At 43.5% G+C, this 15092-nt stretch overlaps 3 protein-coding genes across 4 annotated transcripts; 2 read left to right on the forward strand and 1 right to left on the reverse strand.

Moving 5' to 3' along the window:
• Positions 1-896: 896 nt before the first annotated feature.
• LOC131472246 (uncharacterized) lies at positions 897-7870 on the forward strand. The gene is made up of 6 exons (XM_058649204.1): positions 897-1080; positions 2110-2223; positions 2331-3520; positions 3670-4716; positions 5516-5632; positions 6491-7870. The coding sequence occupies exons 2-6, from the start codon at positions 2121-2123 to the stop codon at positions 7280-7282; spliced, it is 3249 nt and encodes a 1082-aa protein (XP_058505187.1). The 5' UTR covers positions 897-1080; positions 2110-2120; the 3' UTR covers positions 7283-7870.
• Positions 7871-8182: 312 nt separating this feature from the next.
• Positions 8183-10638, reverse strand: cryba1l1 (crystallin, beta A1, like 1). Of its 2 annotated transcripts, none has more exons than XM_058650072.1 (6): positions 10554-10638; positions 10014-10096; positions 9788-9906; positions 9495-9636; positions 9263-9405; positions 8183-8801 (listed from the first exon to the last, which is right to left on the reverse strand). In XM_058650072.1, exons 2-6 carry the CDS (start codon positions 10086-10088, stop codon positions 8654-8656), a joined length of 627 nt encoding a protein of 208 aa, XP_058506055.1. In that variant the 5' UTR covers positions 10089-10096; positions 10554-10638; the 3' UTR covers positions 8183-8653. The 2 variants fall into 2 exon arrangements, with proteins under 2 accessions (XP_058506055.1, XP_058506056.1); XM_058650073.1 differs by having other exon boundaries at positions 10558-10628.
• A 2106-nt stretch (positions 10639-12744) lies between these two features.
• crybb1l1 (crystallin, beta B1, like 1) lies at positions 12745-14516 on the forward strand. The gene is made up of 6 exons (XM_058650036.1): positions 12745-12849; positions 13005-13102; positions 13192-13310; positions 13403-13535; positions 13619-13761; positions 13845-14516. Exons 2-6 carry the CDS (start codon positions 13010-13012, stop codon positions 14014-14016), a joined length of 660 nt encoding a protein of 219 aa, XP_058506019.1. The 5' UTR covers positions 12745-12849; positions 13005-13009; the 3' UTR covers positions 14017-14516.
• The last annotated feature ends 576 nt before the right edge of the window (positions 14517-15092 follow it).

The raw sequence follows: 15092 nt of genomic DNA on the forward strand, positions 1-15092 counted from the left end.
GATACTTGAGTACAAGCACAAGTATCTTAACAGAAAATGACTTTGGTAGAAGTTGAAATCACTTTTTATAATATTACTTAAGTGAAAGTCTTAAAGTATATGACATTTACTGTTATTAAGTATAAAAAGTCATTTTCTGATATAAAATGTACTTAAGTTAACTGGGGGCTCAGTGGTGGGCGAGTTGTCTTTCAACTGGAAGGTTGCGGGTTCAATCTGCTAGTCTATATGTGTCCTTGAGCAAGACAGTTAACCCCATGTTGCAGTGTGTGAATGGGTGAATGGCAAAACTGTAGTGTAAAGCAGTTTATCAAGACTAGAAAAGCTCTATATAAATCCAAACCATTACCAACTCTTCTTCTTCTGATTTTATTTGGTAGTAAGAGCACAGCCCTCCCCACGGCCCTCCTGTGGAGGATAAAGCCATAGAAAATGAATGGCTGGATGGATGTTATGCCTAATTAATTTCTGACTTTTTCCCAGTGAGCCGGCACAAATTTGACTATAAAAATGTGAATTCAAATTGTTATTTACCAAATAAATAACAATAACATTTTTAGTTTTCTAAAGATTCTAAAGATTTCTAAAACGTATATATTTTTTATTTTTTTTAAGACAGGTGGTCTAATACATTTGATAAGCACTGTGTATATAATACTGTGCAAAAATCCTAGGCCACCTTTACATTAGTTGCTTTATCAATGCTATAATGACCATACAGTATAATTATTTCTTATTTATTGTGAAACATCTATGCAGTTTTAAAATGACATATTTTTCAGAAAAAAGAAAGAAGAAAACGTGACGTTAGAGGAGTAACTTTTTTTGTTTTCCTCTCACCTGTGTCAGTCTGCTGTGTGGGGGCTCTCCTGCCCCCTGGTGGCGACATGACCCGCCGCCGTGGAGGTTTGCCGCTGCTAACCACATTGACCCTTGGATGACCTCACCAAAAATGGACAGAAAAAACGGACGAAAACCAAAACAACCCGTCGCCCGTTGACTCCACGTCCATATATATACATGTATTGTTTTTTTATTTTCTTTTACCGTTGGAGCGGATTGAGCGGGAACTTGTTAACGGTGAGTGAAGCCCGGTGTCTGTGACCTCACCTGCCCGCGTTAGTCACACCGTGTGCCGCAGACAGACAGAGTTGACAGGTCCACACATTTAGTCAGATAAGATAATGTGACGTTCATGACATTTTATCTTACATACGAACTCCTTCATGACCCGCTGTTCACTGTGTGTCAGCGGTGGACGGAGAGTTAGCTGTGTGTGCTAACTGTCTGTAGAGATGCTAACACACACACACACAGGTGTGCAGCTGTGCGAGGGTGTGTGTGTGGAATTTTGTTTCATTAGTTAAATTTAGTTTATTAGATGTATTTGTTTTAGGGGCAGTGGACAAAATACTTTAGAGCTATAGCGATTCATTGCCAACTATTTTGATAATCGATTTGAATGTTTTTTCTAATAATTGAAACAAGCTCCCAGCTTCTTAAATGGGAATCTTTTCTGGTTTCTTTGCTCCATTTGACAAAGAAATCATTAAAACTAAATCATTTGTGGTTTGTTGGACACAACAAGACATTTGAGAACATCATAATTTCCAGGTTTGGGAAACACTGATCAATATGTATGTATTGTCCACAGATTAATTGATTATGAAAATAACTTGCTATTATCTATCTGTTGTCCCCAGGCAAGTGAACATACACTATAAAATAGAGAACACACACACACACAGAGAGATAATTACAGTACAGTAATTAAGTACAGGTATTAAGTGTCTAAATGGATGCTGAGAAAAGCTTATTCCATTTCTTAATGACCCTGAAAGACTTTTTGATTAAGCAGAAAAGGCATTAGAAGGATACTACAATATCCTACAGATGCAGATCTTTATTCATTTACAGCTGTGCCTGATGCTTTATCAGCATCTGAACATCTGAGGGTTTACAGACAGACAAATTTAAAGTGTGTGGGACTAGCAAACATGAACATAATTGACTTCACAAAATGTGATATTTTCAGCCTTTCAGCCCAGTCTAACATGATTTCTTTGTCACATTTGACCTGCTCTCCTCCTCCGTGCTCATCCTCTGAAGTGGATGGGGAAATGTGGTGCTACCAAAAACCAGGGTTCGAGGCCCTCCTCCTCGCTGAGCTGCAGAGACAGCAACAGCGCAGCCAGTTCTGTGACACTCTGCTCAAAGCAGATGGTAAGTGTGCGCTTTTATTGCACGTGTATGTGTATATATGTGAATGTTGCGAGTTCCGTGTGCTTGTGCGAAACATTATCATGTCTGACGTCTGTCCTCTCCTTCAGGTGTCTCAGTGCCTGCACATAGTTGTGTTCTCTCAGCTATTAGTCCCCATGTGTCCACTGCTTTGTCTTCTACACCGGCGCCCCCTGCAGGACAGAGCCGCCTCCTGGAGTTTCATGCTCTTGGTTCCTGCACCCTGCTCCGCATGGTCAGACTGCTCTACTCCGGAGAGATGACAGGGGAGGGAGAGCAGGAGAAGCAAGAAGCTATTTCTGCTGCGGCCAATCTGGGCATCCATGGACTGGTGGAGGTCACAGAAAGAGACCATAGAGGCAGAAATGATGGAGGAGGAAGCCATCATATGGAGGTGGGAGTTCAGACAGAACCTCTGATTATGGAGAAGAATGAGGGGAGGCAGAGCACACAAACAGAGGAGCTGCAGGTTAACACAGCTTCGTTTGCTCACTGCACAGCTTCCTTTGACACCATTGACGTGGCTGCTCTCCAGATGGACTCCCAACTTGTTCACCCTGACATTCCATATATTCCCATATCCCTTGTCTACCCAGCAGAAAACCACATCAGCCAACTGTCCTCTGCTCCTGCAGCATCAATGCAAAACTCTGCAGCAGCTGGAGAAACATCTGTTGCTATCATGTCACAGCCTTACACCACCATCTCTCCATCTGCCCAGAACTTCTCCACCATGTGTGATATAGATCCTAAGAGCTGGTGGGTTGCTCCTCAAACAGCAGCCAGAGATGTCACAGACAGTCAAGAATTTGAGCAGTTTCAAGACAACATCCCAGGTTTCATCAACTTCTTCCTGAACCCAGTAAAGGAGGACGCCCCCTGCAGAGGGCGAGCAGGGCGGCGGCAGAGGGCAAGAGCGAAAAGAACCAGGAGAGCTGGGACTGGTGAGAGACGAGCGAGGAGACCACAAGCAGCAACAGGAGGGAGGGGGAGAGGAGGGTTAATGCAGACAGTGGATGTTCAGGATGTGGGGGTGAGCAGGCTGCAGAAGCAGTTCTTGCAGAGGTGGGGGAGTAGAGTGTCCAGGACAGGTCAAGGTGGAGGAGCTGTCGGCAGGAGGTTAGACCTGAAGTCACGGGAATTTCTGAAGAAGTTTGAAAGCAGCCAAAAGAGAGGGAGGCGCGGCAAAATGTGTGAGTTCAGCGAAAGTGTAAAAGCACTGCCACATAATGAAGCAGGAGGAGGAAAGAAGAGGAGCGTGACACAGCAGTTGAAACAGGTGAGAGCTATCTTCTGTCGAAACATTTTCTTACGTTCAGCGTTTTGTTTTAGAACTGGACTTTAAATTTATAAACTTTATAAATAATTATGATCTAATCATTTAATTTCAAATTTTTTGTGTTGATACACTTTCCCTCTCTGTCATAGGTCAGTGTACCTTTTGCAGACCCTCAAAGGGCAGAGGCAACAACATCAGCCATTCCTTCCACACCCATGCAAATATACAACATGGCTACTTTGTCCAGCGCCTCCCTGCAGCCTTCTCTGTGTCCTCCGTTGCTGTCACCTGCAGCCCACTACATGCCTCCAGCATCGCCCCTCCTCCACACCACCTGCCTCCCTTCTCCGGCCCCACTACCCCAAGTAGACCAGCCGGAGCAAATTGATCGTCTTTTGGAGGAAGTGATGATGGGACTTGATATTATACCAAAAAACAACAACAGTGCTCCTCAGTGTCCTCCTCCAACCAGAAGCAGCAGTTGTTCATATGCCTCCCCTGGCAATAATATGTCCCAGAACAGACAACAAGGCTCTACCACTGGTCTCCCACATGTTGCTGATGTAGCAAGAGGAGCCAGTGATTCTACGTCTGCACAGTGTGAGGTACCTGTCCTGCAGCAGCAGGGAGAGGGAGAGCTGAACATGATGCTGGAACACTTCCTCCAGTCCTTTGAGCAACATGTAGACAACTGTCGTGCCAGGGAAGCACAAGAGATGGAGGGTGAGAGCTCCACAGAGCCAAGCAGGACTTCCTCTGTCCGGAAAAAACACAGCAAAACCAAGGCCCAGACCAAAACCTCTCAATCTGCTCTTCCACAGAACACACACTGTCCTGTCAGTCACTCTCAAACATCTGTACTGCAACAGAGCAATCAAGTTGAAACAACATCAGTCCACTCACAGACCCTCGAGGCCTCAGCTGGCAGCCCTGTTCCTGTCGAACATACTAAGAAACCTCCAGAGAAAGTCAAACGTGTTTACAAGAGAAAAAGAAACGACTATTTGTTCTCATTAGAGAGAAAAAGGACACGGATTAAGAAGTCAACATCAACAAGTGTCTCAAAGACCAACATGCTCCACGACCTGGGAGACAAGCAGCTCCAGCAGATGCCTGTGGTGAGACTGGAGAGGAGCAGATCAATGTCAGTCACAGCCACACTGCAGGCTCATGGCGGACAAAGACTGGAAGTGAAGGTGACAAGCTTTTCTTACCACTCTCCACTAATGCTTCTGATCAACAGGGTAGCAGGTTTTTAATGCAAAGTAGAGACACAGAGTGACACGCAGCAAATATCGATGAGTAGTTGTTAGTGCTTTAGTCCATCAGTTGCAAATATCGACAAGACACAACACACTGGTTATCCTGTAATACAGAATATGTCTTTCCTCATTCAGTGGCGGTTTGCTGTGGAATTATCATTATCGTAGAAATGAGGGAAGCAACTGATGTCAATTCAAAGGCAGCTGCGATAGAATTGTCCATTATCTTGTATAGAAAGACGGATTTCTATGGATTTGAAGAGTGTCGGAAAGCTTTTTGGCTTATGTAACTCAACAACAATAGATCACTTTAAAGCTGTTTTGCATAGGTTATTGATATAAATGAATGTCCGTTACATTCCAGCCACTGCCAAACTATTTCACACAGTTGTGATTAAGCCCATCAGCTCCACACGGCTCTCTGTGTTTTGCAGTATTTTGAATCTGGTGTTGCACGGTGACGTTCCCACGCTGCTGACTTTGGCAACAAATCTGACGAGACAATAAAGAACTACCACAGCGACATTGACATTGTGGATTGTACATAATGATGTGCATAAAATATCTATTTGAGATTTTGTCTGTCATATATAGCATATACGTCATTTAAAGGCGCTGGTTGTATTTATGGAGGTGGCAGAAGCTCTGCACTAGAGCTTTAAGACACGTCTGATAGCTGTTGTTAAGAGTATGAAAGTGGACATGTCTTTTCTTTTGATTATATATTTTACAGACTCCTTCATCAGAAAAATACCCGCGCCGTGGCCGCTCGTCTGTGAAGAATCAGCCAGCACTGTGGTCCACAAAGACCTACCCGCTCAGGAGTCGATTCAGGGATGCACAAATCACAGTGAGTACCATTTTTTATCCAATTTTTATGTATCAGAAATGTGTGTGCATTTAGTCGCTAAAGTTTTGTTGTTACTACTGTTTTGTAGTTGAGTTGTATGTTGTATGTTTGCGTTATGTTGCGGCAGTCGTGCACAACTTGTGTCTAGAGTGAAGTATTTCAATTGGAGAGTCTGTGAGAGTTCTCATCCTGGTCATAGTCGTCTTCACTAGTTATCTGTAACTGGACTTGCTTGAGTAAAGTTTGAAGATGTTTGTGGTGAAACATCTTTAAACTTAGCCTACAGCTTATTACTGAAGATACAATTGGAGTAGTTATCATGACATTTTTGACGGACAGTTGAGACTGCTTGTGACAGTACTCTCAGACATTTCCTGCAACCAGGCTGATATCAACTTTGAAATCACACTGGTAAACACTCATGTGACGTGTTTTATTGTCTATTTTTCTCTCAATTGGAACATCATTTACAAAATAAACATTGTGTTCTTTTGAAGACGACCTGAAACTAATAGACCATTAACTCATCGGGAAAATGTTTATTTGTTTATTTTGGTTGTTTGTTTGTTTTATCTTTTTTCAAACTTGATTTGCCCCCCGGTGGTTATTCAATATATTCTTATTTCTATTTTTATTGCAGTCTGTGCATTTCACTTTTGTTCACTTATAATGACAGAAAAACTACAAGTTGGTCGCTGACAGGGAATCTTTCGACACCATCATTTTTTTTTCATTTTAATTTGATTTTAAAAATGTTTCATGGACAAATACCTGTAAAACTAATAGTCCCTGAACAGCCAGTCTCTTTTTTGTTATTTATTTGATCATGTAATTTAATTTGATTAACTTGTGTTCCAGGATAGTCTGCCCTTTCTTCATGAGCCACTTCACAAAATCAAACAACCACCCTCAGCAGGTCGACCAGATTCCAGGCAAACCTGTCCCATGGAAAATGGGACAGGCAAACTTCTCACCCCCCCTGATGTTGAGAGCTCAATACCATCAATCCAGCCTGAAAGGACCTGTGATCTAATAAAGGATCATCGAGAGAGACGTGAGGCTGATTTGACTGTGGAGCCACAGGAAGAGGCAGAGGGAGCTACGGTGAGGGGAACAAAGAGGAGTGCTGAGGCCAAAAGAGTTTTCACCGAGCCAATGTCAGCCGAGTCAGAGTTACCCTCTGACACACGAGTCCACGGCTGTGACTCTGTTTCTGAACAAGACGCCACAGATGCAGAGGAAGTGATTGATGTGGAAACTGTTTCCCTGACCAGTGCGGGGGGAGGTTTAAAAAGTGAAGAACAAGATAAAAATACGGTGAAGATAGAAATCAATCTCAAAGGAATGGGGGAAGAGACGGAGAGCAGCGGCGATGAGATAATCGACGTGGACGGGGACACTGACGGACAGACCGACCTGGAGGAACCGGCAGACAAAAGCCGCTGCCAGAACAGCGTCGTACCACACTTTGCTGCACCTGCTTCACACCCAGCAAAGGAGGGCAATGTGGGGTCTAAGGGGAGCTGGGAGGACAAGGACATCGATGTGATTGGAGCTTTCAGCCCCCATCCTCGTCCTGAACAGGTGATCCTCAGCTGGATGGAGACTTCACGAGGCGAGGATGAAAACGAGGATGTAGATGATGTCTGAGAGAAGCCCAAAGACCAAACTTCATCCACGGCCTGTGCTGCTGTGAATGAAAGTGAGGTCATAAGACTGTGGTGCTTTCACATCAGCGTCTTTGACATCAAACCCAGTACATATGGACTGAGATGTCATTTTCCGCTTCAGTTGGTCGTTTCTTACATTCCCTTGGAACATATTTGTTTCATTTAAGTGTGAGTTTTAGGAGCAGGTAAAAAGGTTTACTGTTAATTACTATTGTTTTGTCTGTATGACAATATAATGAGGGATTCTTGTTTTGTTCCACAGGAGTTGCTGTGAGCAACTGAGATGAATGAGGAAAACATTTGCACTATTGTGCATGTAAATGCTAAACTGTTCAACCAAAGACCAGATTCAATTCAATTCAATTCTATTCTGTACTTTGTTGATTTTATTGAAAGAGTTAACAGGGCTGTTGATTCTGGGTTTTAGTTATTTGTTATTGTTAAACAAATCTGTTCAGAGAAGTTTATTTTAACTGTCAAGTGTTGAAAACAACCCTTACTAACAGTTTAAAAAGAGATTATTGTCCTTGTTTTATTGTCAATAATGTAGTAAAAGTTTCTAATTTTTTCCCCTTGTGTGGTTTTATTTTTTCCCCCTAAATATTCATATTTAAAACAAATGAACATATTTTATTCCTTTAGTGTTATTTTTTGTCTTTTCTCATGTGTGCAATTCAGTTCTCACAACCAGACAATTTCATTGTGGTCCAGAAGTGATGTGTTTATTTTGTCCCATAGTGAAAAGTTATCACTCGGCAGCTGCTTGAACTCAAACGTAACCTTCACCTTTTCAAACCTACAGGTGGTGTTTGATGTTTTGTGCTGCAAAGAGGAGAGAGAAGGGAGAAAATGCACTCTCGCACACCAAGAGAGGAACATGTGAAGTGGAAATGAGTTTATTAGATATCATCTTGTGAATCATCTACACAGAGGAACAAAACACATCTGGGCTGCTGCTCTGAAGAGAGTGACTGGGGAAGGACAACGGTCGTTCATCTGCCCTCTGTTTGCTTCCAGCCCGTGGAGGAAATGCTCTGCTCCGTCACGCGTCTCAGGTGAGAGTGCAGTGTAGGTGTGAGTGTGTAGAAATGTATGAACCAAGTAAAAAGACACAGTGAGTGTCAGTTATGTCAGCATGTTGTGAGTGTGTGTGTATGTCTGTGCTGTAACAGTATGATGCTGTCTCTCTTCACAATTTGGAGGTGTTGACTTAGGTTGGGGCGGATTTTGTGGCTCAAGTCAAGAGGAAGTAAAGGATATAAGAGAGGGAAAGAAAGGGGAGAATTGTGGTGTGGGGGGGGAGGGGTAGAGGTTTTCTGTCCCTGGGCCATGGTCTCAGCCTGTCCTCCTCTTAGTGCTGGATGCGCCTCATGGACTGGATTTGAGGGGTCTGACAGTGAGAACCCCAGTTCCTCCAGTGCTGGTAGTCTCCACTGTGTCTCTCACACTCCATGATGTACTGCTGCCCCCTGTAGCCAGGATACTGGTAGCACACAAAGCTGTGGAGTGGAAGGAGAAGGCAGTGGCAGTGAGTGGGATCTAGTTTAGTGTGGGACCAGATGTGTCGGTGTGGGTTGAATTAGATGATGGTTAATGGTCAGTTTGGAGCTGAGTCAAACTGAGCAGCAACTACTACTTCTCTGTGTTTTAGAATTGATTTCCTGTAAATGTCAAACCTTTTATTATATACCCCAAAGGAATTCATATTAAGTACCAAACCAAAATAAGGGTCCTTAAAACCTTAAATCCTGTGTTTTGCACAGAAGCTAAGGTTGAATTAAGCTTTTACTATTTATATTTACATGATATTAGTAGTAAATAACTATCATCTTAAGTGAAGAGATAGAAAATCCAAATTATTAGAGATTATAAACAGATTGTTGTGTGCACATTTTGCAAGTAAGTATCCTGCTGTTAGTGAGAACAGCAAATGGACACAGAGAAACTTGTAATAACTCACGCGCCGCACTGCACGTGCATGGAGCCAACTTCAGGCATCATCCAGCCCATGGCCTGCAGAGACGGGTAGTCGTCACAGATCTCCACATTGCGGCCCATGAAGTTCTCCCTCTCAAAGATCATCATGCGACTGCTCTGGTGAGACTGTATGAGAGATAGAAAAGTATTTTTTTTCGTTTGTTTTTTGGTCGCATGATTCTCGACAGTCACTTGAACACCGGTGATGCACTCACGGCGCAGTAGATGGGACGCAGAGACATGAGGCGCTCCACGTGGTAGGAGATGGAACCACTGTAAGCGTCCCAGTGAGGGTACTCTCCTCTCTCCAGGATGAACTGCTGGCCCTGGAAGTCATGGTGCTCAAAACCAACCCAGCTTCAGAGAAAGACAGAGAGAGGCCAGTGTAAACATACCACATGTATGTACTTAAGGCAAAGGCCCTGATTTGCAGAGGCAGCCATCTTGTGCCGGCATATTTCAGCTTCACTTCTGTCCTTCTACCACAGCCTGTGTGTGTGAGACTTACGCTCCGCTCTCCACCCTGATGGAGCGGATGTTGTCCAGTCCACACTCCTGGATGTTGCAGCACTCGGAGGTGAACTCCAGACACTTGCCCTGGAAATGCTCCTGCTCAAACACAGTCACCTGTAGGCACAGAGCGAGGGGGAAGAACAGGGACATTCGTCCACAGTGAGGTGCAAACATATTCTCTTGGACTGTGGGCGTGTATCAAGCAGAGCACAAATGTTTACCTTGAAGAATGGAGCCATGCCCATTCCTGAGCTGACCAGTGGCTGCATCATTGGGGACCTGGTAGTTCTGTACATCTTTACTCCTGAGGACAGAGAGGAAAAATCAAAGCATTAGTGCTATTAGTAATAGTCGTAATTTTTTGTGTGTAAACTACATAGTAATGTAGTCCTTAATGAGACACAACATCATCTTTTTTTCAGATAAATTCTGAAAATGTTAACACCTACTTACAAAACTGCGCCTACATTGCAAAGTTTACAACGGTTTGTTTTTCTTTCTTCTCTCAAAAAAATCTGAATCTGCACAATTATGTAAAAATTTCGTCAGAAAATGTCATTAGCATCTGTGCTTAACTGTTTGTAGCCATGCTGCTCTCACAAAAACACAGACACATTCAAATAGAATGAATAAATAAAAAAGAGAATTCTATTAAATGTGTTGACCTGTAGATGAAATAGACGGTGGACAGGTGTGTTCAGGTGTGTCAAACAGTGCTTGAGTGTGTGTGTGTGTGTGTGTGTGTGAAGCTCCTGTCTTACCTACAGTTAGTCACTTTATTGGAAGAGCTCGGGACTGATTCGCACCTAACGCCTCTCTCGCGTGGACCTTTGACAGAACCTGGCGCCTCAGTTTTATACGGGCGGTCAGGGAGCGCGCCTGCAAGCGCGCGTCCGCGGCTCCGTCCGTACGGCAGAGAGCGACGGTGATGCGCGCTCACGGTGCAGCCGCGCGCGCACGCACACACAGGCTTGTGTGGCCGTGCTGTTGTCCCGCGACGGCAGCAGCAGCAGCAGCATCATCGACCAGCTCAGCAGATCTGCTGTGAGGGAGACAAAGGCGCTCCGGCATGTTCCGACCACGGTCAGCAGTCCGCCGCAGGCCCCGGCACAAAGGGCCCGGATCGGTGGGAAGAATGTAGAGATTATGGGGTGTTGGTGGATGTTTAGAGATGATGAGAGGAATGTTGTTTCCTCTCCTGCCGTTCAGAGTGTCACCAAACACTGCTGCTCTGTGGAGGAACATGGTGAGAGATGCTCAACACAAGAAGCACTCTTATTATAGTTGATTATTATTATTATCAGATGATTTGATGCCTTCTCTGGCCCCTTAACTATCACAACTAAATGTCTAACCTTAACCCTTGACCTCAGCCCAACATATATCTAATTCTAGCCCTAAAACCAGGTCTTAAAGCCAAAATGTAATCACAAAGATAATTTTTATAAATATACAAATTGGCCAACTGGACACAAAGAGAGAGAGAGAATGACAGAAAGAGACAGAGGTTTACTGAATTATCCTTAATTAACCTTAACCCAACCACAATTCAAATATTACACTTATTTTTAACCAGAGCCTCAGAAATGTAGTTCTGCCAAGTTTGGACCAGACTTTGCTTCCAGTGAGGACGACTGGTCTTGACAAGGTCAGTGTTTGTGCCAGATAATGTCGTGAAGAGGCAACAAATACCATGATATTGCATTGACTAGACGTTCATTCCCTGGAGACTTACTCTGACCTTAGCCATAAGTTACTACCGGCCTAATCCTCAGCCTAATTTAAAACAAGCAGATTTAGGTCCCCACAACATGAGTAATACCTGGAGACACATTCATCTTCTCCAGAAACTGCATTAACTTATGTTCATTAGAACAGCCTAAACAAAGTGCTATCATTTACCTTAACTATAAACATATAAACAGCTCTTCAAAAATGAAGTTTTCCCTCATTAGGACCAGCTTTTGGTCTCTGAGGACTACTGGTCCTGACAGAGTCAGTGTTTATGTCGGAAAAGGTCTCAGAGACAAATGTGGGTGTGTGGTCTTCAGTCATATCAACAGGTGAACATTATTCAACCTCAGACCCTATGGAGTGAATCATTTTATTCTAAATTAACGGAATGTTGGTCTATGACAGTATCTCACAACATTTTACAAGAGCATATGGAGAGCTCAGACCTCCACCAAGCCTTAAACACTTTTTTACACACCAGCACCTGGAATCTTGATCCTTTCTGCACTACGTACAGCCGTTACTGTCTTACATAAGCATGTTAAGATGTTATGAGATATACAAATCTGAACATGTTAAATGGGATTTACCATGCTGAATTTAACTTGCTGCCAAACTCGTAATCTGGATAAGATCTGGCTTAATCTAAATCTGATGGTAGAGGGTCTTAATCCTGCATATATAAAACACATTTTGTTCTAATCTGATGAGTTTTGACAGAGACAGTGAAAGTGATCTCTTGAAAATGTGATTATTTTGTGTGACATCATCAGTGGGTAGATTCTTGTCAAACTTTAATGGGAACATACGCGGGTGATCACCTAAATAATCCCTCAAAAACTGTAGACAGGAGGTTTGATAACAGGAGAGCAAACTGACTCATAAACCAGAGGTTTGAAGCCACACATTCCCAAAGTAATGTTCCAGTAATTCATGTCACTTTATATTCAAACCTGTCTAAAGTGGATTATTATGGTGACAGAAGATTGGGCAGTGACTATAAACTTAAATTTATTATAGTCTTAGTTACATGTGCTACTTTTAAAATCTAATTTCAGGGATTTCAACTCATACTTCATTAGGTGTTACTAACTGGACTCAGACTTTGCTCCAGCTGTCCATCCTCCTCTGGCCGTCCCCCTCTGTCCATCCGTCCCTCTGTGATGATGTAGGGTTTCTTTTGTCTCTTGCCTCTGACCTCAGCAGGTTTGTTTTCCCCCATAATCCCTCTCCTGTGGGCGCCAGCGTATAAAACGGAGGGGCTCAGTCCGAGATACTCACACTCGAAGTGAAGCTCGACACAGGCATCGCACACACAAACCGGTAAGGTTCACACTGTGTGTGTGGGGATTCAAAGCTGCAGAGACTGGGAACACACCTGACTCAAAAGCTCTACATTTTTTAATTCTCCAGCATTATTACTTTATTGTATCCCTCTCTCATCGTGTTTTTCTTTTTCCCACTCACTTTTCCCCCAGTAATCATGTCCAGCAGCGATAAGTCCAAGACTTCTTCCCAGACTGACGGAAAGGCTGCCCAGAGCAAGAAGTCTGAGATGGGAATGATGGCCTACAAGGTGAGTGTCTCTCACATTGGACTTCTGCTTCACTCTGAGATCAAAGTTTGCTGTTGCGCTGATCATGTGTGCTCGTCTGTCTCCTCCAGATGTACGTGTTCGACCAGGAGAACTTCCAGGGTCGCATGATCGAGATCAGCAACGAGTGCATGAACGTGTGCGAGATGGGCATGGACCGCGTGCGCTCCCTCCGCGTTGAGTGTGGACCGTAAGTATACCTCATGAACATGTATCTATTTTTGACATTTCACATTTGATGCCTTTATGGATGTTTTAAATAATGCTATGTGTCTTCTGCAGCTTTGTGGGCTTCGAGCAGATGAACTTCTGTGGTGAGATGTACATCCTGGAGAAGGGAGAGTATCCTCGCTGGGACTCCTGGAGCAACTGCCAGAAGAACGACTACCTGCTGTCCTTCAGGCCTGTCAGAATGGTAAAAAAAAACAAGACTTTCATCCATTTCTCTTCACTCTTACATTCACGACGTTTCTCTAAGGTCATGTTTCTCTCTTCCAGGACCCCGAGAAGCACAAGATCTGCCTGTACGAGGTCGGCGAGTTCAAGGGCCGCAAGATGGAGATCATGGACGATGACGTTCCCAGCATGTTCTCTTATGGCTTCACTGATAGAGTTGGCAGCATCATTGTCAGCTGTGGAACGTGAGTGTCTCTACTACATAGTGAGACATGATTCTGTGACATGAAATAACTCTTACACTGACATTCTCCTCCTCTCGTCTCAGCTGGGTGGGTTACCAGTTCCCTGGATACCGTGGCAGCCAGTACCTGCTGGAGAAGGGCGAATACAGGCACTTCAACGAGTACGGCGCCCGCTACCCTCAGTTCCAGTCTGTGAGGCGTATCCGTGACATGCAGTGGCACCAGCAGGGCTGCTACACCATGGCCAACAAGTGAAGCTCAGGGAAGGAGAGAAAGAGAAAGAGCAGTGGTGAGGGAGCGGGGCAGAGGAAGAAGGAGAGGCAGAGAGATGTCTGATGTACCTTAAATGGTCTATGATGCAGTGAGGGGAGGGGGAGAGGATCCAGATCTGCTCCGGATCAGCGACAACACTGCAGTGGAAGCAGCAGCTGGACCAGAAGAACCACCAGACCATCCTCCATCCCTCTCTGTCTCCACTTTTCTCTTTCTCTGCTGTGGGCTGAGCTGTACATTACCCCCTTTTTCTCTATTTTTTATTTTTATTTTTTTTTAGTTCCTAACTTAATTCCTCTTCACTGTCCTCTGAGACACCAACAATGAAATGCTGTTTTACATACATGATTCTTGGTGTGATGCACCATGGGAAATTGAGTCCCTCGAGCTCCCCACCTCGACTTCCTGCCCTCGTACACACTCTCTCTGCTGTACAGAATCCTGGCCAAGTTTTCAATAAAAATGAAAATTTTGATTTCAAACTTTCTTTTTGTCGTAACTCATTGCCCAGAAAATCAAAAACGGATGCATAAAAATGCCAATGATAAATACGGATTCATATTAAGTCTAATATAATAATAACTCAGCCACTACTTCACTGAAGCACAGTGTTTTGGATGCAGTTTGGACAACAACTGTAATTCCATGCCTCAGAATTTTCAGGAAATACAATGGTTTTCTAGTTTTTAAAGTATGGCAAATCATCAGTGATATAATGAAATGCACGGGCATAGTTACTGAACAGGTTTTATGCTGAATTTCAAAAGAAGATACAGGCTCATTCACTGAGACTCACGTCTAAAATGAATTACATTAGGACACTGATTTTACAGTGTACAGATACAGAGTGTTTTACCCTCATTTATACGTCAGATGAAGTAATAAATACTTCACATTGTACCACGGTTCCCAAACATTTTCCTGACATTATTTTTTAGTTTGAATTAACTTTTAGGTAAGATTGATTTTATTAAATGATATATCCCTATAAATATTCATTTCTTTTTTTCTAAATATTAATACATAAAGAACACATAAATAATGAGGGAAGATTACAA

This window comes from Solea solea, chromosome 14 (assembly GCF_958295425.1).
Source record: "Solea solea chromosome 14, fSolSol10.1, whole genome shotgun sequence".
Lineage (NCBI taxonomy): Eukaryota > Metazoa > Chordata > Actinopteri > Pleuronectiformes > Soleidae > Solea > Solea solea.